Source organism: Pagrus major, chromosome 22, assembly GCF_040436345.1.
Source record: "Pagrus major chromosome 22, Pma_NU_1.0".
NCBI classification, from domain to species: Eukaryota; Metazoa; Chordata; class Actinopteri; order Spariformes; family Sparidae; genus Pagrus; species Pagrus major.
Window position 1 is genome coordinate 12,461,765 of NC_133236.1, and position 27,517 is coordinate 12,489,281.

General features: G+C 39.7%; 1 protein-coding gene across 1 annotated transcript in view; it reads left to right on the forward strand.

Annotated features, from left to right (window-relative positions):
• scara5 (scavenger receptor class A, member 5 (putative)) overlaps positions 1-27,517 on the forward strand; it is a 70,655-nt gene that overhangs the window by 21,684 nt on the left and 21,454 nt on the right. The window contains exons 3-8 of the mRNA XM_073493249.1: positions 7,713-7,912; positions 8,531-8,709; positions 8,827-8,953; positions 9,089-9,257; positions 19,047-19,127; positions 23,960-24,067. Of these exons, the coding sequence (XP_073349350.1) occupies positions 7,713-7,912; positions 8,531-8,709; positions 8,827-8,953; positions 9,089-9,257; positions 19,047-19,127; positions 23,960-24,067 (864 nt within the window). The remainder of the gene's footprint in view (positions 1-7,712; positions 7,913-8,530; positions 8,710-8,826; positions 8,954-9,088; positions 9,258-19,046; positions 19,128-23,959; positions 24,068-27,517) is intronic.

The following is a 27,517-nucleotide window of genomic DNA, read 5'->3' on the forward strand; positions in this document are numbered from 1 at the left end:
TTACTTCTTTTATCGACTTAATCAACACTTTGAGATTTTGATGAGCAGTTTCTGTCTTTATTAGCCACTAAAATGCCTCATTTCTAATGTCTTTCAGAATTTTATGATCTTATTCCTGTTTTGATCAGAAAGGTCATTCCAGGTACTTCATAAACCAAAAACAACATACCAGAACTGCTTGTTCTGGCTTTTTATTGTCTCTGTGTTTAAGTTGGATAACTGAAAGAGGAGGAGTAGACTGGTAGAGGCTCTGAAGCGACAAAGTATATCAGCCATGTCTGAGTCCTTCATGGTGGTCTTTTGCGCAATTATGCTTCACTACTGAGGTGTTTGTCAGTGGTTGGACCATAAATTGTAGCGTAGGGGTTGATGTTGAGAAAACTAGATTATGGATAAATTCACAGTTATGATCAAAGCAATGATGTTTACACTCTCTTATTCATATCGTGAGCAACAGAGAGCCACAGTTGTGGTGTGGTCAAGGTTGAAAATTGCTATTTTAGATTTCAGAAAACAAAAGAAGATTGGTCTCTTTTCAAACACTTCATCTCCTCTTCAGTGTTAGCAAACAATACCACACAGAAAGACACTCAAACTGAGCTAGAGTCAGAGTTAGTGTTGTTTCCAAATCGCACTGTCATTGACGTGGGTTTGTATACAGTACAAACATGTCTGACCCGCAAGAAACAAACATGCAACAAGAACCATTAAGGCTGTCTTTGTAGAAACCCACCGTGTCTGTAAAGCTAACCCTAACCTTTGTTAAAATTACAATGAACTCTGCATCAAAGAAATATGATTTGTATTGCGTGATTCATGAATATGCTGCTCGTGCGGGGTATGCATTCACTGAGAAAAGCTTCTTTTTTTGTTACTGAACAACTGAAAACTTACTGTGAATACGTCATAATATTTGCGTAACAGTTGTAAGAACTAACTTGCAACCTTTTTTTGAAAAAAAGATTTGGAATAGTTCAAGAGAAAACTCGCACTATTTTGAGTAAAAAATGGTAATACTTTGAAACTTAAAAAAATGCTGAAATTTTAAAAAAACTACATATTTCGAGAAAAAACTATGACATTTAAAAAAATAAAGGTATAATATCAAAGAAAAATCTGCAATACTTGAAGAAAAAGTTGGGAAAATGATGATACCAGCTGAAATATGACATTTTTATAAAAATACTACAAGATTGAAGTCATACACTTAAATAAAAACATGGAATTATTTGTATTATACAATTGTATTGTATTTGTATTGTTTTATTATATTTAATTTATATTTTGGAAAAAAAAAGCAGTGATACAAAACTATAGAAATGTTGAGAGTCTTAATATCAAAATTGTTACATTTTGATTATATCTCGAGAAAACAAAAGCCTTAATGATCAACTGATGTTCCACACATGTTCAGTCCTCTGTGACTACGAGGACACAGACCTCCGTCCATCTGTGGAGTACATCACTAGTGACTCCCAGTACACCCCTCCTGTCGTTCGGGATGTACTGGGAGTCATGTGAGGCTATACAAATAAACCTGACTTGACAATCTGAATATCACTTTGAGTCACATCACACATGAGTCCTTTCAGGAGTTCACTAAGTCTGTTTGTAATGGCAGAGTCCTTCAAAGATAAATGGAGCTGCTTTCTCTCCTTGGAAGCACACACACACACACACACACACACACATACTTCTTGTTCAGTAACTTTATTAAAACTCCTGTGAGAGGGCTAAACAGGGAGATTAGTAACCATGGGTGCAGAGCCACAAGGCAGAGAACTGCAGGACATTTGACTTGTCCAACATTTTTAACACAACACAGAGATGCTTCATGAAAGACCTTCGATTTAGAGGGTCAGACGAGGTTAAGACTAAAGTTATTTACTTACACCTTTCAGTGTTCTATCTAGAATTAAAACAAACAAGTTAAAGGTGTGATGAGGTGTAGTTACTTAGTGCTGTACAGAACTGCGTCTTGTTGTTTTAAACGATGTATGTTAACTTTACCTTCCAGGGAAATTCTCTTTGCAGCTGCCACTAAAAGTATAAGACAGAACACAGTAAACTTAAAATGTACTCAAAACTATACAACACAGGAATATCTGATGTTTTTATCTTGGCAGCTTTAACACATGTATTGTATCTGTGTGAAGTCAGACATCTGGGAGGGAAAATCTTTAATGTGATACAGCTCTTCTAACTGCTGCCTGAGCACAACTTATCCACTTCTTACGCACAGGCAGTCTCCCAGTGAGACAGACAGGCTGGCTGGACAGTGTCATGTCAGGGCAGAGAGAACAGAAAGACAGAGGGAGGTCTATCAGAACTACATTCCTCTGTGGGTGAAGCCAAAGACAACATGGTTCCTTCATCTATCTCTTTATCTGCAGCCTGTGTGAGTAGGTGTGAGCTTGTACAGCTATCTCTGTGAGAAAAAACATTTTAAGGACATTTTGGCCAGTCCTTACTTTTGGACAGACCTTTAAAGGGCTGCTTGAGGGTAAAGACTTGGTATTAGGGTTAGAATTAGGTTTAGGGTTAGAGAATGCATTATGTCAATGATGTCCTCACAAATGGCTATACAAACTTAAAAAGTGTACCCACAACATTAAAACCACTGACAGGTGATGTGAGTTACACCTCTGCTGGGAAACTTTGGGTCCTGGGATTCATGTGGATGCCACCTGACATGCACCACCCACCCAAACACCGATATACTATAAAGAGCCTCCTGGCAACGACACTGCCTAATGTCAGTGGTTTTAATGTTGTGGCTGATCGGTGTATATCTGTATTTCCACTCCTTACGATAATTTTTATTTTGCGAAACTGCATGGCGCCTTCCCAACATCACAAGACTGATTTCAACCTATCAGTGCATATCAGGCGTAGCGAGACGAAACAATGCAAGCAAGCGGAAACAGACAGAGAGGGACACTGAAATGAGGAGAACATGCGTGTTAGTGTCTCTGCAGACCCTGCAGCCCTCTGCCTGGATTTTGTTATTTTCTCACTTTGTTGCTGTGCTCGGATGCTTTACCAGCCCAAAATGTCGGCATCTGACATCCTGGGAATGAGTCTCAACAATCAACTATCTTTGTCGTGCGTTTTGAAACAGCTCAGACAAATCCCACTGATTCTACCTTTAGGTTTAATTGTCTTTGAATTATAGAAATATGATTTGAGGTTCAGTTAGACTTGAACAGAAATGGCCGGTAGAGATGTCCTTTAGAGTGATACTTTTTTCTTCATACTTTGAGGTACATTCCACAGCCTGTACTTTATTACTTTTACTTGAGTAAAGACTGTGTTCACTTTTGCCATCTTTGATTCTAACCATGTTGAGTGCAGATAAAACTCTGCAAATCACTTGAATTCATTGCAAACATATACATAGAGACCATGTTATGACTGAACCAATAATGTAGAATCCATTCACATTACACAGTCAGGTCCAGCTGGTGTTCTGGCCGCCTCTCCCATCATTTGATACATGAGTAGAAAGTGTCCTCTTCTCTAAAGAAGGTTTCAAAGACCATGAAGCTGTGAATCTGGGAATCATCTGTTGTGAGTAGTGCTGCCGTGCCTGTGTGTGTTTGTGTTTTTGTGCATGTCTATAAGAAATGAAGGAATAGGAGTGGAATAGAAAAGACACGATGACTTTCGCATCCTACAGAGCTGCAGTGTGAGAGGTTTGAAATGGATTTGTCAGGCTAACATCTCATCTTTCAGTCTTTTTCTCATCATCCTAGCCTGAAGTCATAACAATCACCTTAAAGACTCTCCTGCTGTAACTCAGCGGCAGTCTGACATTTTAAGGGGTTGATGACAGAATCTCCTGGATGTGTAATTACTAAACTGTTTGCCGACAAATTACCTATATCGACTTTATCACTGTGAATAGAAAAGCCTTTTATTCTCTGCTCAGTCACCTGACCTCTGAGGTTTGGTTGATTGTATATGCAGAGCTCTCCGTGTTAACAGAGCAGCAGGTTAACACACATCCATTAATGGAGAGTGATTTGTGATGCTGATTGTTCATTCCTTCAGGCGATAAAACCAGAGGAAACAAACTGAGACACACTCCGTGGAAAATCTCTTCAAATGTGTTCTGGCAACAAGACACAGTTATGAGTTTATATGTCTTCACTATAATAGCACACATTTGTCCTGAACTGTGAGAACCCACAGCCCCCAAACAGTCTGTGGTTCACAAATGTAATTCTGCACCTTAAACTAGAAAAACCACACTGTGGTTCCTCTGACAAATTACAGAGAATTTGGAAACCATTCTTTGGATTACATTAACACTAAGCTCTGTCCCGCCGCTCCATCTGTAGCTTTTAAATTATCCTAACATGATTATCTGACAGAAATGTGGTATCCATGTGTGTGTTGTCACTGTTGGGACAACAGTGTGTTTCCCAACTGTCAACATTCAGAAACTGAGTTAGAGAGCCAGATTCTTTTGCTGACCACCATGTTTTTTTGCATTTATTGAGTAGGGCTCTTCCTCCGATTCTCCTTGTCCTCGTCCTTACCTCTGGTACAGTGCACCTGGTGTGCACTTTGTCTTTTCTAGTAGTTTTTTTAGAAGTTGAAATATTCTCAACTTTTCAGCACAAAGCATGGAGTCGCACCACTTTTTCCATTAACTACATTTAATCACCCAGTTGCACACACAGTCCCACTCTAAGGGTATGCCTCACTGGTTCGTTAACGACTCTGAAGCGGCTGCTTTGTGGGTAGAGCAGCTTACATTTCTATATGTGCAGCTCTGAACCATAAATGGTAGGGGTACACCGATTATCGGGGCCAATATTCAGCATTTTCTGATTCTGATTGCTGATAAAATGAACTAATTTAAAATGTGCTACTTTGGCTCTGATGGTTTTTGCCTGTCCTTTATTGTGTTATGTAGCATTTTTCTGTATGTAAAATGTCTGCAAAGTGAAAAAGCCCAAAGTCCACACCAAAGGGAGTTACTCTCTCCCACAGAAAACACTGCTTCTGCATATACATCTGTACCACAGCCATGGTTACCAGCTCTAGCGGCGTTATTTTCGATCACACTACCTTGCTCGGCATTACCTACCCTACTCTGCCTCTGATTGGCTACATCCGGTCCATTAAGTAATGCGCATGAGCAACTCTCACCAACACAATGTGCTGGTACTTCTCCCAAACACAGGTCACACACAGAGCAACAAAATCAGCCTCTGTGCATCCTGAGATCTACAATTAAGCATGAATATTAAGATTAATAGAGGCTTTAATATAGCTCTATTCTGGTCTCCGCAAAACAGACAGATTTTACCACAGCATTTAATTTATCATCTTCTCCCTCTTTACTTTTTCTTCATCTCCATCCTCTTATCCCTCATCATCTCCTTGGTCTTGTTCCACCTTCTCTTCTTCCATTTCAAGGAGAAGAACTGCTGAGAAACTCTGTACCACCAAGTTCTGGTTGATCCCAAATTTGTGTGTGTTCGTCTGAAAAAACACTGCACCCACAGACCATCATTTAGCAATTAAGCACTCTGTGTAGATGAGAGATTTCAGCTTATTTAGTTTTTCAGGTCATTAGAAATAAACCTAACACACGTAATGAGCGGGAATCTAGATGATTTGTTTGCAGCCGTGTGGCTTTGCAGCACTTTTCTAACTCTGAGGTCATGCAGACATTTCTTGGCCTGGATCTGAGCACATGAAGCCACACACAGAGAAACACACTTACATCACTGTCTTAGAAACGTGGAGCATTCAGAGAGTAATATCAGCCTGTTTGGGGCATCGAGGAGCATGTGTGAAGGGAATAATCTGCTTCCTCCTGTTTACCAAATAATCCCTTTCTCCATCTGAGTTTTCTTGCACGCATCGGTCCCTGCTGTCCTGCAGAGAGCATGTCGTCATCCCGTAATGCTGAGGATCTGGTTTCAAAATATCTCCCGGGCTATCGAGCTGTTACCACGCAACATGCTCTCAACATAACACCAGACTGAGAAGATTTTTCTCATTAGGCACGGTGGAGAACAGAGAGAAGGGGAAAGAAGTGGCCTTTATGCCACAGCCAGAAACAAGACAAGAAAGGTTCATCGGTAATATTTTAACTGTCAGCAAATGTGATGTTTCAGCTAAATAAACACGTATGTAATCCAGATCGTGCTGTCCCAATAATCTTAAGGGAAAACATGTTGTCCCTTGTCCTTGTTATTTCTGTTTCTTTCAGATTTGTGTATTTTTGGAAAGATCAAGAACAAATTGTGGTAAATCCACATTAGTTGAAGAAGTTCTCAGATCCTTTACTTCAGTAAAAGTAGCAGCAGAGGTGTCAAAAGTGAATGAATTCTTTACTCAAGTCGAAGTACAGATACTTGTGTAAAAAGAAGACGGTGGTAAAAGTAGAAGTACTGATTTAACATCTTTACTCAAGCAAAAGTAATAAAGGACAGTCTCTGAAATGTTGTCAAAGCATAAAAGTAAAAAGTATCCCTCTGAAGGATATTTCTACCGGCCATTTCTGTGCAAAGCTAACTGAAGCTCATCTCATATTAATATAATTAAGACTATTAAAGGAACCTAAAGGTAGAATCAGTAGGATTTGTCCCAGCTGTTCGTAAACACACCACAGAGATAGTCGATTGTTGATTGTCATTCCCAGGACGTCAAATACCAACATTTTGGGTTGGCAGAGCATCCCGAGCACAGCAACAAACTGAGGTTTTTGAAATAGGTCTTGGTTGAAATCAGTCTGGTGATGTTGGGAAGGTGGCATGCAATGATACAAAATAAAAATAATTGATGGTTACCCTCAAATACATTAAAACTAAAGTAACGAGCCTGTTCTGAAAATGTAAGGAGGAGAAAGTACAGATTTTTGTGTTGAAATGTGGGGAGGAAAAGTCAAAAGTTAAAATAAGTAACGAAGCTCAGTACAGTATAGTAACAAAGTATTTGTAATTCGCTAATTCACATCTCTGAGTGGCAATATTACAATGTCAAAATACTCTATTATAAGTAAAAGTCAGGTAAAAATTTGATTTAGTATTGAGGTGTTATCAAATCGAAACTACTGTTTCTGTAGAAAAATGGTCTCATGACTAACCCATTATTAGATTGTTTACCCTTGTAGCTTGTCCAGATGGAGCTATAATCCTAAACTCATAACCATAGCTGTCAGATAAATGTAGTAGAGTAAAAAGTACAATGATTCCCTGGAGTAAAAATGGAAATCCTGAAAGTACAAGTACCTCAAAATTGTACTGAAGTACCCCTCTTGAGTAAAATCTTTACCAAAATAAACAACCCTCTGTGCTAACGCTGTCTCTCCTTTAAGTACTGGACGATCAGCAACATGCAGACGCCAACCTCAACATAAGTCACAATGAAGACAGACTTTCCACAATGTGTTGTCATCACAGCACAGAGAACCTCACAGTCAGCCAACTCTGGAAACTGGATTTGAAGTCATGAAAATATTTAGGTCTGGATTGAACAAAACAATACATTTAGTATGAATAGACAACCAAAATTAGTGCAGAGGACTGGATCGACATCTGCTCTGCGTTAACATGCTGACTCGGTCCAAGCTGACGTCGTGATTGATAGTAAATGATACTCGATTTGGGGACTTTTGCATAGCCGAGGGATCAGTGAATCAACATCCAGAACTAATCTCTCACTCTCTTTCTCTCCCTCTGCCTCCCCAGTGTCTCGTTCGCAGGTGTCTTCGCAGCGCCAGGAGGTGCTGATGGAGAATGTGACCCGGATGTCAGAGCGCTCTAGGCTGCTCCAGCAGACCCTAGGCGAGGCGTCCACTCAGGCCGACCTGCTGGAGAACATCTGGAAGCTTGAGAACCTCTTCCAGAACCACAGCGACTGGCTGCAGAGGCTGGAGATCCTCATCAAGGTATGACACAAGACTGAAAAGAGGAAACAAGAGCTTCAACAGAGCAGATAACTGTTCTTGAAGTACTAATTCAAGGTACTTAGGAAGTATTGGAGGCAAGTATTGTGCTTTCCACAACCACTATATTTGTCTGAGTCATACAACTGCGGTAGTTCTAGTTAGTTTTTGAAAGGATACTTTAAATATTCTTTAGGTGTAAGAGTAGTAAACTTTGAGAACACAACATCAAAACTTTTTTTTTGCTTGTTTGTTTTTTGGTGTGATTTTGCCCTTTAATGGTACAGAGCAGCTAGGAGAGCCATGCAGGAAAGGGAGGACGGAGATGGGAAGACGTGCAGCCACAGGCTCAAATCAAACCTAGGTCGCTGCTGAAAGATCAGCCAATCATGATAATGATGGCGGTGTGCCATGAGGCTCATAAACATGAAGCCAGTGACAGTGACAATAAAGGTTCAGATAATGAAGATGATAAGGTCTTAAATGCACTGTCTGCTCTCTAGAAGTGCATTAGTATTGAGTCATCAGTGCTGTTTAACTGTGATGTTATCAAATTAAGTGATACTAATGATGAAACGCTATAATATCAATGAAGATGATGCTATGTTCTTTCATCCACAGGGTCTGGAGGTGGAGCTGAGGAGCGCCCAGGCTCACTCCCTGCAGTCAGAGGGCTACTTAGTGCAGCTGGACGACAGGTTGTCCTCTCTGAGCAGCTCCACCGGCAGGAACATGACAGGCTTGACTGCGGAAGTGTCTCGAGCATCCACCTGGCTCCGTGACCAGGACACCCTGCTCAGGTACACATTGATATGACAGTAAAAGACCTCATTACCAACACAAGAAAGTGTAACTGCATCATGACGACGACTAATTAGATCAAGAGTAAGGTTGTGTGTGTTTGTGATCTCTTTCAGGGAGACGTCGGGGCAGATGAGCAGGCTGAGAGAGAAAGTGGACGAGGTTAATTGGACAGTGGGAGCTGTCAATCACACCGTCAGCAACGACATCAGTATTCACCACCTGAAGATACAAGACTTGCAGGTGCAGATAAATATTGGAATCAAATAAATATTGGAAGTTAACATTCATATGGTTCAGTATATACACTGTTTTACTACACTGTGAGGACATCTTACTACTGTTGACACTCCATCTGCGTGCACTCCTGCTGCTCAGATCCAGATCAGCAACATAACAGAAGACACCAGCAGTTTATGGGTGACCCACATCCACACGGAGGCCCAGCTGAGGAACGAGATGGAGATCCTCAACACAATCACAGAGGACCTCCGCCTGAAGGACTGGGAGCACTCCTTGGCCATGAAGAACCTCACCATATTAGAAGGTCAGCTAAGATGAATGGATGCCTGTTCAGATTGTTGTTCTGAGTGCAAAAGAACCCTTTTTTAGACTTTTATATAACAAGCATTTGGCTGTTCCCAAAGGGGACAAGTCCAGGATTCATTTTGGCCCAAGTGTGCACCCAGAGAGGTACTTGAGAAATCAAAGTGCCTCTCTCGTCAGCCCAAATGCTCCCCATAAGTGCCCTTATGGTTAGCTTTAGTGCTCCTGTCCAGTAAACACTGATTTGGTGATTTGCAGGTCAAAAGGCATCTCCATCTCTCAGTTAGAACTGGGATAAGTTGGGTTACATAAAACCATTTTTTCAACAGCATTTTGTCCCAAATACACTTAAAAACATATCCAAGCAATGGTTATATCTAGACTTTTATCTAGACTTTTTAGCCCAGTTTTAATCTAGGCACTCTATTTGTGCTTTTGTCTGTGCTCTTCTCTCTGATGTGAAGTTGGCGGGGGCTAATTTAGATCCAGTGATGTCACGTATTTCTGTGCACTTATCAGGATTTTTGTAACATTTAAATCCTATTCTGATTACAATTGTGGGGTTGTTTGCAAGGCCACACATTTGGTTAAACCATAACCACACGGTGCAAGTACATCCAGCCTTCACGGAGGAAGATTATCATTTATTTTAAGCGTGTTTGTGTCCACCTGCTGACGTAAGTCCAATAGTCACTCACTTTTAGCTTTGTTTTTGGTATCCACCACCTCCTGAGGGAAATATCTGACTGTTAAGCTTTTAAATGCTCCATTATTTATATCATATCCAAACAATGGTTATAGTTGATCCAGACTTTTTAGCCTTGTTCTAAGTCAGTTGGAAATGACCCAAATCTAATGCTGATTTTCCCAGTTTAATTGGGCCTAGCCACAAACATGTGTTTCCATTGAGTCCTCGCAGCAGTTGAAAGCCGTGCCAAGTTGCCCTGTTGTGGTCAGCAACGCCACCAACCCGTGATGGTCTCCTCCCTCTAGCCAATGCATCATACTGACTCAGTGTTTTCAGCTTCTCAGTACTTTTTTAACTTCCAAATTTACCTTTTAATGATTCAACATGCTTTAGCAATGTTGGAGCTGTTTTAAGTTAATTATGTTGATGCAAACTGAATATTTGCTGCTGCTGATTCAAATGCACCTCAGGGTAGCTCGAGCTTTAGTTTCATCTAAATCCTGGTGAACAGTTGCCCATTATCCATTTTCAAATCTTACCCTTGCACACCACTGCCAATCCACATATAAGGTAGTTTGGCCAGTAATTGTGAAGTTCTAAGTAGATATAATGGAGATAAAAACCTGAAAACTTGTATTTAATGACGTTCAAATGTCTCATACTCATCCTTGGTGTCATATGTACATAAACACATACATAGGAGACAAAGAAGGGACTTTATGGAAAACAATGTGTGCAAAAAAAAAACCCAGTTGAACATACAAGACAAAAAAAACAAAAAAAAAAGAATTTCTTGGAAGCACGATATGAAATTTACAAAACAAGACATCTGAGCTGGAAATATGAGATATCTAGTGTAAACTAACAAAAGGGGAAAACATGAAAAACATGGACACAGCTGGAGAACGTGAGAACTTTACTTCTCTGAACTCTCAGTGTAACGAATCCCTTTGGGTGGAACCTTGTGCTCATTTACAAGAGCTCATCTGAGCCAATACATGTTTGCAGTGTGATTGAATTCAAGTGACCCTAGCATGCAAACATGATTTTACACTGGGAGATTACTACCCCGAGGTATTGAGCAACTCTGAATGTTCTTCCTCCAATCTGCTCGGATCTGATTGGTCCCGACGTCGTACGACTCTCACTGCCAGGGCACAAAATGACTTCCCTGGCTTGTTAAAATCAGAATAGGTATGCTATGATGTAATGCTGGCAGGGGACGCGGCCCGAGCTGATTGATGGCAACTCAAACCGAATGGGACCCCTGATCTCGTGTCTGCTTCACATGTGGGTGGGATGCCGTTTGTTCTGGACCTGGAAACAATTGTGGGTTAAATTTAGACGCTACATCCAGAATGAAAACCCAACCACTCAGCTCTGTCATTAGTTTGAGCTCTGTGGCCCATTTGTTTGTTGTTAGCTGGCAGTCACCTTCGCCAAGAAAAAGTTTTACATCTCTATCCATGTTTATCCAACTCTGTTCTGTGTTCTCGTGCCTCCCTTTTTCTTCATCCTCTCTTCTGATTCAGTTGATTTGCCTTTAATTTCTCTGTGACTCCGAGATGTTCATGCCACACATGTTACTTGTTGTATTGATGATAAAGACTCATGAGAAGCTGTTTAAAATATCGCCTTGATTCTTATTTGATGGGGAGGAGAAAAATCTTACCTCTGCAGATGTTAATTATTGTACATGTTATCATTATTTACGGTAACATGAAGAAACTAAGGGAAAATGTATCAGACGACTTTGATTACAACTTAAATACTGTTTATGTATGACGTTATCATCAATTAGTGTCTTTTAGTTGACTATGCATTTGGATTTTCAAAATTTGGGGGGATTAATGTTGTCAATAACTAAATCATAAGAAATGTTTTCACATATTTCGTGCTTTCACCAGAATATATGTTTTGTTTAAAGCACTCTGTGGAGTTTCTGACCTCTAGTAGTGCTATGGAGCCGCAGTAGGTCCCCATTTTGTTTTTCTTGTGCACAAGGTCCGGCCTATGTAAACATGTAAGCAATGCTGGATTTAAACTACTTAAATGACCGGCTTTGAAAGTGCTTAATGAGGAAATAAGATCACTTAGTCGCCCACTCCAATAGAGAGAGACCGTGCAGTGTAGGATACAAACAATAGTCCCAAATTTAATGTCATAACAGGCAGTGGCAAACAGAGACGTCTTAAACAACGGAGAGTTGGTGCAGACCTCTGGTTTCCTGGAAGTTTGCTCCAGATGTTTGGAGCATAAAAACTGAATGCTTCTTCTTTAGTTTAGTTCTGGGTGGTTCATAATGGAACAGCAGATCAGAAATTCATTTTAGCCCTTAACCATTCAGTGCTGCATGTTAAAAATAAAATGATTAACAGAAAGATCTGAGAGCTGGACTGATGTGTTCTCTCTGAAGGACTTTAGCACCAATTTTTGAATCAGCTGCAGCTGTGATTGACTTTTTAGAGAGACCTGTACAGACACTGTTACAGTAATCAAGGCAGCTGAAGGTAAGAGCATGGACGATCCTTCTGAGACATAAGTACTTTAATTATTGATTCATTCTTAAGGCAATAGGCTGATTTAATCTGTGTTCCATATCTCTAACGTTCAGCCCAGCCACTCCACAGAGGAAACCCATTTCATATTTTGTTGTTTTCCAAAATCTGAGTCAGTACAAGCATGTAGATTTTAAACAGAAGAGGCCCGAGGATGGAGCCTTGGGCAACTCCACATGTCATTTTTGTGCGATCAGATGTTTAATCAACAAAAGCAGTCCCTGTTTTGGAAAGGCCCACCCAGTTTCCCTTTCTGTGTAGTCATATGCTGTGATCCCTCTTCCATTACTCCTTTTCTCCACTCCTCCTCTACTGTATATGTGTTACCATGTTCCTCTGGACTAAGTGTTTAATTGGCATGAAGCAAACGCCTTCTACTAGGGTTTCACAACTATTTGTCAATTTGACAGCAGTGTGTGCATGTGAGAGAGAAATGGTGTGTTCACTAGCGGTCGGGTTCCCTCTACTCATGTGTGTAGATATTTGCTGACATTTTTTAAATAGGCCCACGCGCTGTTTCGTAAGGACACCAATAAGAAATAGGTCCTTTGTCAGTGCCTTTGAGAAATGAACCATGATTTTGATGTGTTGCTCCTGAAGATGAAACTCTTGTACATTGTACATGTGTATTTAAAGGTTTTCAAAAAGGTTGCAGAATTCCCACATCCCACCAAGAAAAGCAACAACAGGCACAAAAAGCTGCATGTGTTTGTTTCTGAAGTCATGACTTACAGTGACATGGGGACATGATTTGGATTGATGATCTGTTGTTGCTGAAAGCTGCTGAGTTTCAGGAATTTGTGCTGAGTTAGTCATCTGTTAGGAATTAATCTGAGCAGAGGCTGGAAACCTTTAAGGCCTCGATGTCGTCTGATGATCATTAGTGAACATTTTGAGTGGCATGTTTGCTTTACTGGAGAGGAGTCCCATAGCTCCCATCAGTCCAGAGGCCGGCTGACACATCGTCACACCCAGACTCAAACACTCGCATTCAAATCACACACATTTTTTGTCATTTTTAATTTGTGACAACTTTATTTTACAAAAGAAAGACAAATCAATCATTGGAAAAGCATGGTGGAGAAGTGGAGAATACATTTCTTGATCTGCTGACTTTATGTTGTTATTGTCATTAAATTTATCCAAATCCAGATATGTAGTCTGATCAAGTTTCCCCTTTTTAGGGAAGGCCTCCTTTCACTCGTTTAGGAAATTGTTAGTTTTCCAACACATATATCTCTTACTGTGTCCATCCATCGTTGAAAACTGGGAAGTTCCCTCATACCAGCTTTTAATAATTGCCTTTTCTGCAACCAACCACAAGGATTTCTGAGATGTTGCTATTTATGTGTATTATGAGTATGGGGTTGTTGATTCTTAATATGAGGGGAGATGAAAAACAAACTAAATTCTTCCATCCAACTTCCCCCCATTTCTACATTTATTTTCAGTATGAAACTCATGGCCCATTTAAACGATCTATGGCGCATGGTCTGAAGTGCATTGAGGGCGTGTCCAACTTCCTTTTAGTTCCTAAGAGTTAAACAGCAAATAATCTGGGTGCAAAGTAAAATCCTTAAAGCTTAAAGTCTAATTCTGTTCTGTCAAAGTTTAAACAAAGTGGACCCAAATACAGACACGCAGGCAGATAAGTAACTTAAGAAAAAAGGGAGCTTTAATAACAAAAAGCTGAAAATCCAAATCCAAAATCGGCAAAACAACAAAGGGCAGGTAACAAAACTCAAGAAATCCAAGAACAAAAGAAAAACAAAGTACATACCTGAAATAACGCAAGGAATAAGGAACCAAAAGCCAGAAAGACACGATGGAAAGATGGGACAGGGAGACACAGGAACACAAGGGCAAAACAGACCAGACGAACTGACAACGAGAGACGGGAAGACAAGGACAAGGTGTGATTAACTAATAGAACACAGATGAGGAGTAAAAAAAGGGCGAGAAAATGGACAAAGGGAGGAAATGAAAAGCAAAACATGACACATGAGGACAGAACTTTAGGATCAAACAGGATATAACAAAACCAAAAAACTCCAACTATGACATGTTTCCTATGCAGTTTCCTCTGTCCTGTCAAGTTACAGCTTTAAGTTTTGCTGCTTAAATGTAACATGATATTTGCTGCAGTGACATTACTGGAAATGTTTAAAATAACTGAAAGCTGCCTCTCTAATCATAAAATTAGAGGGTAGGCATGTTGTGAATCCACCTACATAGGCACGTCTTACTACCTGAATAATGTGCCCTTTGAATAGCAGGACCAGGGGTGCACAGGTACATTTGCTGTTTATAAAACGTCGGCGCTGGCCATGACAACCATGCGCGCACTTAACTAGACTGACCTGACTTTAGATTAAGGGCTTATTGAGTAAAAATGTATGTAGTTGATCTCTCAGTGAACTTGAAAGAAAGTTAGCCATTCTTGGTGGTGAAAACAGCTATTGGCTAAGACAATCTTTATTATAAGACGATCCCCCTTTACTGAGACCTGTTGTTTCTGGAAAAATACTTTTTGAACACACTTTAATGCTGTTGAGAAAGTTTCCCAAAGATACTGTTGATCTAAGGAAGGAGAGTCTGAATTCTTGATGCTTTTTCTCACGTCAAAGTGCAACAAGATCTAATACCATTAAATCAGAACATAAACCGCACATTCAAAATGACTTCGTCCAAGAGTTAGCATTTCTAAAATGTCTTTTTGTCATTTTTAGCTCTTGATTATTTGTGACAGCGTGCATTCTTGTCTGACTGACTTCAGTCCACGGTCTGTTTCTGCTGTAAATATGTCGGGAGACTTTTTGTTTCACTCTTCAGGAATTTATTTCCTTCGTGGCAACAGAACACATTACACGAGCCTTGAGAAACTCCTGTAGGTTAAACTGGGCCAACAAAACATTGTGAGTGCTAACTAACTCACTATAAACAGATATGAAGACACTCATTAAAACTACAAAACATGCCATAACGCAATAGTCTCTCTACTAAAAATGAATATTTGATCTTCAAATATTAGATGTCACTGTTTCAAACATGATTTCCAGAAAAAATGATTCTCTCATATTTGAACCATTAATGTCACTGTGTCATATTACTCTGTAAAGCTGAGACACGTTGTAGAAAGCCTTTTCTCTAAATCCTCCATCAGAACGAATCACTTGTCAACACAGCCCTGTCCTGTTAAATTAAGTGCATACATCGAACACTTCAGCCTCCTTCTGACCGTAGTTTTGTCCATCTGTTCCTTGTTATAATCATCCTGAAACAACATAAAACCTGGTAATACCTCATGTCACACGGTGATGAATGTTACAACACGCTCCTTATCTCCCTTACATTTAACATACATGCCGTCACACCACCTCGATGAGACTTTCTCTTACACGTGTCAAAGACAAAACAAGACAAGCTCTTTGCCCTGTTGCTCCACCCTGTAACACAGACTGGATGTTGGACGGAGGCGCCTGAACTCCACACTAGTGTTGTATTCTTGGACTCAGTGCTGTCAGATGCTTTCAAGCCGATCCTGGAGAGGCCGCCGAGCTTGTTATTGTTGAAACGCTGTCAGCTGAACGAACAAATAGGACTCTGACAGACAGTCAGGAGAGTAATTATGTGAGGCTTAGCTAAAACAAACTATTGACAAGGATGCAGTTTCTCCAGGACCACCGGAGTGAACTGTCTTCACATGTTTGTATTACAGTACCTGTGAGGATTCTGAAGATTCATTTACCAAACTGTAACATCAAAAGCAGATAATTGGCATTGAAATGTGAATTTTAGGAATTAAGTATCCAGACATATCACATCAGGTCTAAGTCCAGCATTTTCTCAGCAAAAGGCTCACTTGACTTCTGGTGATTTTGCACCAGTGTTCATACCAAACATCACATTAAAAAGAAAACAGTGTGGACAAAGCGAAATGAGAAAACTGCAGCATCTCAGTCAGTGGAAAGTGGAACCAGACGTTGTCATGGGCCTCAAAATTTGTACACAACCTTATCTGCTCTGAGCAGATCTTACCCAAGCTCTCAACAACTTGTGAATGAATTGCCATGAACTCTTGTGCAGAGGGTCATAGTCCCCATAAGATTCATTCTACTGACATTTTCTGAATGCAGCACGTCAGAGTTTTTAGATGGATTGGGTGGAAGAAATATTCATGTTCCCCCCAGGATGAACTATAATTGTTTTGTGCTGGGACTTTTGTTTTTGTTTTGCGAACTTGTTTTTCTCTTGAAAACAGCTGTAACATTTTTTACATTTTTATATTTTTATTCTTTTTAATATTTATTTGTGTGGACAACTCTGCACAAAGGCCTTTGATGGAATATCTCCGCTACAGAGATGCCGCTTTGTAAAGCTGCAGATTATTATCCTGATTAGTCATTAATCATTTTCAGCTCATTGCAAGTTCTAAAAGCCAGACGTCATTACATCAAGTGTCATTACTCACTAAATTTGAATTCATTTACAAGACTCGAAAATATTCACCATGAAGAAACTGAAAACAGGAAAAGTCAAGACCGTTGTCGATTGTATTATTGTGTCCTTTTTATCAACTCATCATTTCAGTTCTAGACTTAACCTTGAATGGCTGTCCACACCAAGACAGATAACTATTACTTTTACTAATTACTATATAGATATTATTTTAAAAATCATTTTAACGCAGTGGATGGCAGAGTCCGCACAACAACTATAACAGTGGTGAACGACATTGTTAGGATTACTTTCAGAGCGATTTGATGGATAATAGAAACACTGGCAGCCAATCGGAATCCACGGTAATTTTTCAGGGCCATTAGGATGATTTTTGGGGCATTTTTCTGCAAAATAATCTTGCAGGAGTGCTTATATTATTGATTTCTAACTGTAGCAGACCTCTTTTATGTAGTTAATTAATGGCATTTTGAAAATTCTGTAAAACCATATCCTTCTGTCGACACAGCTGGGGCACCTGGCGTGTGCCCAGCGTGACCATTTACAGAAAGTTACCATTCGTCAGTGTGGATGCTCACACTGTTATCATTATTTTTACCGTTATGGCGATCTTGATGGTGTTGACAGCCCCTAATTCTGACCTCTGCCTGAACTCCATGAGTGTCCTTGCTTTGGACAGATTTTCTCAGCTTGTACTCCTGGTCTCACAAGGATAGAAATACAAGGACACACACTTAAATGAGGTCACTCCACCTCCCCTCTTAATGTGACCTCTTCACAGTCCCATGACCTGCGGCCACCAGTTAAACGTGTGCAGTTGTGCAGCAGCGGGAGGCAGCCACAGCAGATCGGTATCACAAAGACGAGCATTAGCTCTCTGCATCAGAAATTTGCAAATGAAGAACATTAGAGCTCTGATGGATAAGAGCCGCTGGACAATAACAAACCATGAATTTCTTAGCATTCCCACAAGCTGTGTAGTGGTCCACCTTGTAAAACATGTGGTTCCCATTGTGGCCAGAGCGTGCTCTCTCTCTCTCTCTCTCTCTCTCTCTCGCTCTCTGTCTCTCTCCCTCTCTCTCTCTCTCCCCCTCTCTCTCTCTCTCTCTCTCTGTTTGGCTTTTCTTCAATCACTCTCTCCAAGTACAACAAACTTTTGGCTGATTCCTTAGACCAGTTGTAAGACCTAGTTGCCTTCAGTTTGGCTGCTCTGTCACTGTGTGTTTGTGTGTGTGTGTGTGTGTGTGTGTGTGTGTGTGTGTGTGTGTGTGTGTGTGTGTGTGTGTGTGTTCCTTTCATGACATTAATAAAATCATTATCTGCAGGAATTAAAGCCTCACAAGTTGTTCTCTAAAGACAATGTCTGGTCCCATGAGTTCCCTTTTGAAGTCATAATCTGCACAATTGTTGCCTTCCTTGATTTTGGCAACACCTTCGATAATAAGTGATCCAACATGCTGTAATAATAAAGGCACTCAGTGACTCAACGTGGACGTCTCTTATTTTTCTACTTTAAAAAAAAAAAAAAATCCAAACAAACCCCAGTAGTTAAAGAGAAGAAAAATACTTTTTCAGGACAGTAAAAGTAAAGTAATAAAATAGTTATTTTCATGGACATGTTGTTAGTTATTAGTATAAATGGACCACTTTTTTCAAGAGCTATAAAACTGTACTGCTGCAATTTTAACTTGACTTTAATCCTAAATACTGGTACATGTGTCAGGAGGCAAAAACATGCTGCAATTAGTAAAGCTGGATTTATGTGTTTACATCTGCAAGTACCTTTTTTAGGTTTTTAAGGAAAAGTAGAATATTACTGAGATTTTCTTCTTGTTTTTCACAATGTACAATAGAGCTGCAACAATAAATCTATAAATTGTCAGCTATTAAATGATTGCCAACTGTTTTGATAATTGATTAATTTGTGTTTTTTGGTTTCTATACACCTCTATGACAGTAAACTGAATATCTTTGGGTTGTGGACAAAACAAGACATTTGAGATTTTCTGACCATTGTATTGTTTTCATTATATCACCTGTGTATTATGTTCCTCAATTATGACCACATTTGTGTTTCTTTCTGCAGGTCCTCCGGGTCCAAGGGGAGAGAAGGGTGACACTGGACCACTGGGGCCAGCTGGGGCTCCTGGGTTGACAGGCTTGAGAGGTGGGTACAACCAGACTTTAAGTTATTGAATTGCATAAAAAGCTTAATATTGAAATAATCAAAATGGCAGGGCTTAAAGTACTCCGGCATGGTGCCGGATTTCTGGTGTATGACTATTTTACAAAAAAGAAAAAGTCCACATGAGCTTTGTTTTTGACGTGGTTTAAGAAATCATCTTCAGCGAAGATTAGTTCCACCTACCAATGGCATGAGGCTGACCAACGAGTGCTAGCCAATCAGAGGCAGAGTAGGGCGCGTCTTGTCAAGACACATGAGTGCGGTTTATTAAGTTTATTAAACCTGACTAAAATACAGCCTTACTTGGGTGAGGAGTTAAGAACAAATGGTGCTGGGCATGGATGGAGGAAAATGGTGGAGAAGGGAAGCCGTTCAGCACTTGTTGCCACAAGTTGAGGGAGCTGGGTGAAGAAGAAGCTACTGTACGGCAGCAGTGGGAAGAAAGCGCTCGCTCGTCTTGAATTAGATGCTAGTCACACAGCTTTGGTCTGTGCACTCTGTCATACGAGTACGTTACCATGCATACTGCAATGTACATATTTCTATAGACAAGTATAGAAGTATACTCAAGATTCCAGTAGTACGTCCCAAGTCTGTTAAATTTCATCCATATTTTCCTCACTTGAATCTTTTCCTTGCGGTTTAGTCCATCCCACTGAGGATGCATGGATGGAGAGGCACAAATGAAACCATGCAAAGAGCGAAGACATGAGGAACTGTGTTTTAAGAGTAATGAGATGTCTGAGATTCTTCTTAGGCATCATGTGAAGCAATGTCCACTGTCTCATTCAAATGTGGCAGATGTATAGGAGCAGAGCAATTATATAGTACGTCATGGTGTTCAGCTGAAAGTCTTCCAGGAAGGCTGCTCTTGTGTATCATTGCTCATGGCTCCTTAGAGATATCTTGGTTGGGTTGTACCCCAGGAGGTCACCGCTCTTAGCCAAAAAAAAGGTCTGGCTTGTAACGCTCCAAAAAAAACACACAACTTGACTTGTACTGATTACACAAACAAGATGTAAAGTATTAATTAGAGGATTTGAGAGGTTTATTTTCTTTTCTTCCCTCTTTTTCAGTCTCTATGTCAAGATAAGCTAACCATCTCCTGGCTCCAGCTGGCTACATATTTGACAGATATATCTCAAAGTAGGATCGATCTGCAACTGTCCAACTATTTCTTCAACACGTCTCACTAATTCACGTCAAAAGCTCCCCATTAACAAACACTATGATATGCATTGCTTCAGTTAAGTGCAATCCATTTAAAGTATTTCTTAAGCTCTGAAAATAGATCATAAAAACATGTAATTCTTAAATTTCACAAGTCTCAACGTGTGGGGCCTTAAAACCAAACTATGAACAGAAAAAGTTGAGAAACTCAACTGTTATACTGAATTTAAGATATGCATAATTTATTGAGATGGATCACCCAAGTAGATATCTCCCCACACAGATGTTTTAAATACTTTCTAGTCTAATATTTCCTGTTAGAAGTAAAAATGGAAACACACTTGACATTTCCAATTTAACTGACTGCACAAACTATAATTTAAATGACATTGTTCTATGACAACCACAGCAAACAAACCCTCAACCTTTGGTGAATGTTGTGGAATTATAGTTAACTTAAACCTTTGTAATGATTGTAAGAAAGGTCAGGAATATGATAGAACTACTGGCTCTTAAAACTATTTCTAATTTAATGAATGTGAAGCCAGAGACGCTGTCAACTACTGCTGATTTTCTGATTTACTCCATTGTGTTTTGCACTTGCTTGGGTTTTTTTGGACGAATTTTACAAGCCTCCTAAAATGTACCAATAAATGTCCAATGTAAACACAAAATTTTGATTTACATACCATTTTTACACAAGAGGATTTAAGTTTGTGTGGCATGAAAAGTGAAAATCTAGCTACATTTTAGTAGCGGCATTAATAATGCAGTGAGCACAGAGAATAAAAGAGGTCATATACTGTAAATCCGCTTAAGAAAACAAGGCCCCAGACTTTGGATGGTGATTTATTTTCAGACAGGGTGTGGACAGGCCCTGTGGGACGGGTCATCTATCTTTGTCTTGCAGGTAATTCCACCAAAAACCCCAACATGAACCCTCATACAGACAGAATCTGCACCTCAGGACCATTATATGACCGTTTTTTCATAGATACTGTAAGATATAAAACAACGACAACATGAGTCTAAATGTTTTTGGGACCCTTTCCAGCTTGGTACCTCTTGAATCATCAAATCATCACCCCGCAGCTCCTCCCCTGTCATCATCCATCGCAGATTCCCGGGCTGATGAACTGCAGCTCTCACATGATGTTTCCAAGAAGCATTATCTTCCTGCTGAAAGGAACCCCCCACCACCACCGCTGTGGTTCCAGGAAAAAGTGAACAAAAATAATTTCTGACTGTAGGCAAGGAGCAAAAAAATGCTTTTTTAATAGTTAGCATGAAAACATACAAAACTGAATGGAAACCCCCCGAGACTAAAACCAAGCATCAACATTTATGAAAGATGTCATCTCGTCGGGAAGGAGGGTTTTAATCCCTGGTCAGTCTCTGTACCGTTCAGCAATTATGGGCTTTAAGCAATATTTATATATATTTGATTTTATCTTTAACCTTGTAATATATTTGTAAAAAGGAATTCAAACTAGATAGTGGAAAAAACCAACAGTCAGAATAAATGTTAGCTAAGTATGTTTCAGCAAAACCACAAATAAGAGCTTATGCTCTGGTTAATTTTAGGCACCAAAACCACTTGGTTAGGGTCAGGAAAGCATCATGGTTTGGCTTAAAATATCTGTGTTGGTTGTCACGCTCACGGATGGAGATGGTCCGACTTCCCATGAAAAATAGCCGGTTCTGGTCGCCACAAAAACGGCTGAAAATGTCCACAGTTCTCCTAAAAAAACAACAGGTTTTGAAGCCACAGAATAAGATGGAAATGTCCCCAGGCTACCTAAAGAAACGCATGGCTTTGTTTCCACTAAAACTGCTGGAAATGTCTCCAGGTGTCCTTAAAAAGATCCAGTGGTGTGACTCGAATGCCAGTTGCCCGCTTGGCAGCCTTATTAGCTTGTAACAACATCACCTCCTTCCCCTCCACCTGCGCTGTGACAGGTGGCTAATAAGCATATAGTGTCTACGTCAACCTTGGATGTTACTGTGGTTTGCAGAAACGTTAACTGCTAACATTATATCCTGGCAACTGGGCTAACTGGAAATCTACAAAAAGACATCCAAAAACAGTATGTCAGAGATGGGACACAAACTCTCTAGTTGAATATGACTTAATTGATTGTCAAAATATATGTGATCAGGAAATGAAGGAAATACACATAAAATATGTCAAAAAACACATATATTATGCAATACTGTCAAATGGTCAGAGAGCTTGTAGATAGAGGTCTAAATATGGTTTCAGTTTTTGGCCCTTCAGGGTAAAAGGATTTAGGATACATGTTGAATCAAATGAGATGTCATCAGATTGAGATTACCATCAGTAAATACATAACAGAACACAGGACATTCAAGCCTTGTTACATCATGCCAATATGCTTACAAATGATATTATAATAAATGTTATTTTTTAGAAATTTCTTCTCCTGACGGTTGTTTTTGATGATAAAAATTACCCATTCTATTAACAAGCCTCCATAATCTGATCGTAATGCAGCAGATGTCCTTCAGTCACTCCATTTGCATCAAAGCCAGAGGAACCTGTCATCACATTCAGGCTCTAAAACTCCTTCTGGACTCGTTGAATGATCTAGTTGGACTGTCCTGCAGAACACAAAGAACCTCTGCACTTTTTCCAAAACATGATTGATAGCAATTTTTCCCTGTGGGTTTTTTTTAAGTAGGGAGTTATTGACCCTTTTACAGCAGAGAGACAGAAAACCACAGAAAACATGACATCATCCATCATCAGATTATTTTGTGTCTCTGGCTCTGACGTATTTAGTCTAATTATTTCATTCTGATCGCTGAGTATTCACAACAGTGTAATCAGAGCATATCAGGGTAGATTGTGCTCCCTTCAACAGTGCAATCAATAACTAATTAATTTTGAGACATTTGAGTGTGCTGACTGTAAACACACTCATTGTGTGCTGCAGGGTAGGAGTTTGCAGGATTGTTATATGGAACAAAAAACAGGATAGTACTATTCTTCCAGCACCTGCAAGCGTTCAGAGATTGAGACACTGGCAGATGGTGGGATAAGTGAAAGACCAACGCTAAGATCACTTTCAACATCTTTGTATCTTCTACAAATGACGGCAGGGTGGGGGAGGACAGACAGCAACAATGCTTATTGGAATTGAGTTCATAGAGACCTCATAATGTTACATTTTGCAGTTTTTGCAAGTTAGTTACTTGAATCAGATTTTAATAATTGTAAAGTATAAAGTCCTCATAATGATTTCTGATTAACACCACAGCAGCTCCTCTAATTCATCTTGATTGATTTGGCGGATAGTGCAATTATAAAGATTGGAAAGATTTTACTGAGGTATAGTTGTATCCTTCCTTTAAATATTTAAACTCCAGAATTGTTCTATTTTTTCTTCTGAATTTACACAGAAATCGTGCTGTAGTGTGTATCTGTATACTGATATCATCGTTATCATGGGCAGTGTATCGTGACAGTATCATATCACGAGTTTGTCTGTGATTCCCTTCCCTTATGAATGGTCTCATATGTCAAAGAGAACCTGATGACCCATCTTACAGCATATCATAGCTTTTCAATATGATCTCTTCATCGTTTGTTAAACTCAAGCCAGTATGTGTTTGTGTTTCAGGTTTTACAGGAGAAAAAGGCATCCAGGGCGCTCGGGGAGTCAAAGGGCCTATTGGGGTCGACGGTGCTCAGGGAGAAAAAGGAGACGTTGGACCTACAGGTCCCAGAGGTACCGTATGTCTTTAATGTGTCATATTAATCATCTTTTGCTTCTTATTTTTTAAATAATCATATTTGTGGCTTATCTACTCTATGAAAGCAAATAACAGTTGATGGTTGCTCATTTCTAGCTTGATCCATTGCCAATTACGTTCATCTAGAAAATATATGGATGTTCAAGAACATACAGCACAGATTAATCATCATAATCGGATGTAAATATAATAATGAAAAAATATAAGGTTTAGTACTTTGAGTCAACAGTAGTAGTCACATTAAAGTGCCTCATTTACTTACTCACCCAACAGTTTGTCATTCACAAATCACGAGCAAACTGTCTTGTCTTGTCCGACTCACGGCTGGCTCCTGTCAACGTGTTTACGGCTCAAACCACATCAGACTTTCAAACTGATAAACTTCATGAGATGTTGACTGTTTTGCCAGAGTATGAACTTAATTACCATGAAACTATAATTGCTTAACTATCCATATCGTCTTTTATTTTTTCCAACGAAACAGCTGTCTGTGCTAATAAAATCAGTTCTCAGCTGTTAAATGAGTCAGTGCAAGAAGATATTGTACCACATAAAATCATTCAGCTGTAAAATGATGAGCACACTTTCCCAGAGTATCAAAAATACATTAAAAAACAATTTGAGCAGTTGGTTCAATAAACAACTGTATCATCAGTATTTTTTTATTCATGTATCATTCATGTGTGCAGGGAGTCATCTGATTAAGCAAGAGATGGATATTCTTATTGCCCCAAAAACAAGAAGGCTTAAACTCTTCTAGGATTTTATACACCTATCTGTGTGTTTTACTACTCTTTGAGTACTCTTTGAGTAGTAAAGCAGTGATCAGTTGTAAGAAGGGGCACCAGCAACCCAGAATAAATGTTAGCAATATGTTTCTGCAAACCACGTATATGTTGAAATCTTTAGTTACAGTTTTCACTTTTATATTGTGACAATACTGATAAGATTTTGACACAAAAACACTTGAGTTTGGAGGATGGAGGTTGGAGTTCGGAAAAGTTTTTGTTTTGCATTTAAAATCTAGTTAAAAACATCTGGTTTTGCTGCTCCAAACACGGTTGGAGATGTCCTGACTTCAAAAATATCAGTTTTTTTGTTTACGCAAAAATGACTGGAAATTGTCCTGAGGTCTCCGCAAATCTATCCAGTGGAATCACACTTACAGATATTGAAACACAGTCTCAAACAGTGGTCACTGGCTTGGCAGCCTTCTTGCCTGTAACTTCACCACCATCCCCTCCACCTCCCCAATATGAAAGTCAGTGCATAAACATGTAATGTGAACATGTTATGACACTTATTGTAGTAATGTCAAAATGATAAGTTGATGACATACAAATGTGAGTGTATCAGTGGTTAGCAGAAAGCTATCCTGCCCACATTTTCTTCTGGAGACTAAGCTGGCTCCAAAGGAGAGGTGATTATTATTTTCTAACATTTTTAAAGGTATGCAGTCACAGCAGCCATTCATATAATTATTATGTATGCTTTTGTAAAGGGCAATTTGAGAGTTGAAGTGCAACAATCATTCTTATACATGATGTAAAATCCACATTGAGTATTTACTGTAAGTGTCCAGACAGCTGAATATAACATTATACATCGGAAGAGAACATTACGAAATTCTTCACCATTCTGTGTTTCCAGTTCTTTTCCATTGCACACTATAAATATGCATTTCTTTGACATGAGCGTTCAAATTTCCCAAGAAGACATAAGAACAATCTGCAACAACACAGTCTGAATATTTGATACCAACTTTGGAAATAAAAAGGATTGTTATCTGAACACATGATACCTTGATGACCTACATAGTTCTGAGATTTCTTTCTCTCTCTTCTCATTCCCTCCGCTTTTCCTTCCATCCACTTATCCACCCATTTATCCGTTTATCCAGTCCCGTCCATATAACCCTGGAGTGTCGATGTTTTCGCCATGGCATCACCTGCTGGACAGTGCCAACGATAACAATAACACACTCAGACACACAGAATAACGTCAGGGAAAAGACAACCGTGACAAATATGATAAGGCGCTGCAGTCATTTTTGTGTCAGCATGTCAATGTGTGTGTATGTATATAGTTTGTGTGTATGTGTGTTTAGCCAACAGCTGTTGCCGATCAGATTTGGGTTTGGCTGAAATGTCCAGTGTTGGAGTCCCACAGTCCCTCTGTTGGCCAGTAGCTCTCAAAACTTTGGACCAGACTCATCTGCCGTCCTCTGTATCTGTGCATGCGCCTTGTTGTTGTGGCTCGACACTCTGCACCAGACTCCACTCTAGTTTTGGAGCATTTTTGTATAGATATAAATTTTGTATAGATGCTGGTTGTTGTAATTGTTCTGCCCTTAGGTGAACGACTATGCAGTGAGCTTCGTATGAACGTTGAAGACAGCATTTGGCCTTTGAGTTCTTTACTGAGAGTAAAATTGTGAAAAATGCACTGGACAACAAATCAAATTACTTTATTCATTATAAATCAGAAAAGATTAAGAGGAGTTAAGCCCGATTCAGACCAAAGATTGGAGACGAGACGAGTTAAACCTGCTAGTTCATACCAATGTGTCCAGACAAGACGCTGTATCATTTAGGATGTAACGACTCTCTGTACCTTTGTGTTATCTGCTGGCTTTTCAGACTTTTTTATAACTGGATTTAATTTGTCGCACCATAAAATATGAGTGAGCACAGTTGTAGCCAGTTACTTGCTGCAGCTGCATTTGTAGTAATGATGAAATGGCAAAAAAGTGTATAGGAGTGAAAGAGAAAGTGCGGTGGACAGAGGTGTGGTTAAGTGAGAGAGAAAGCGAGCAGTGCAGACGGGCTGTGAATGCAAGCGGAGCAGAGGAAAAGCAATGAAGTTGTCAATTAAGCCGTAGGTGCTGATTACATTGATTACATGCATTACGTTCGAAAACCAGCCACTGGCGACCCTGACAAGCTGAGTTGCAGGTACACCATCAGCCAATCTGAGTCGAGCTGAAACGGGCCAGTTCACACTGCTGCAACTTTCCCCTGCAATGTTCTAAAACAGTTTTGTAGCCAATCTTTGGTCAGAACTGGGTTTTACGCCAAAGGAGGATCGTTTAGGCTACGTGAATGTACATCGCTATATTCAATTAAGGATTTTATTGAAAAGGAAAAAAAATCTATCAGCGCTTACCCAGCACTAACAGCTTAGGCTAATAACTGTCATTAGCACATTCCCAAACACAACAATAACTTAACATAGTTAAGGGACAAATTAACACAGGCAATAGGCATGAGGTCCTCACAAACATGAAAAAAGTGTCACCCACAAAAACCTCTGGTACTGGTGACATCATTTGATTGACACGTTAATTGTGTGAAGAGCCGCTCAAAACACCACATAACCATTTTTTTTAATGGAGACAGGATGAAGAATCTTCTGGGATGTTTGAC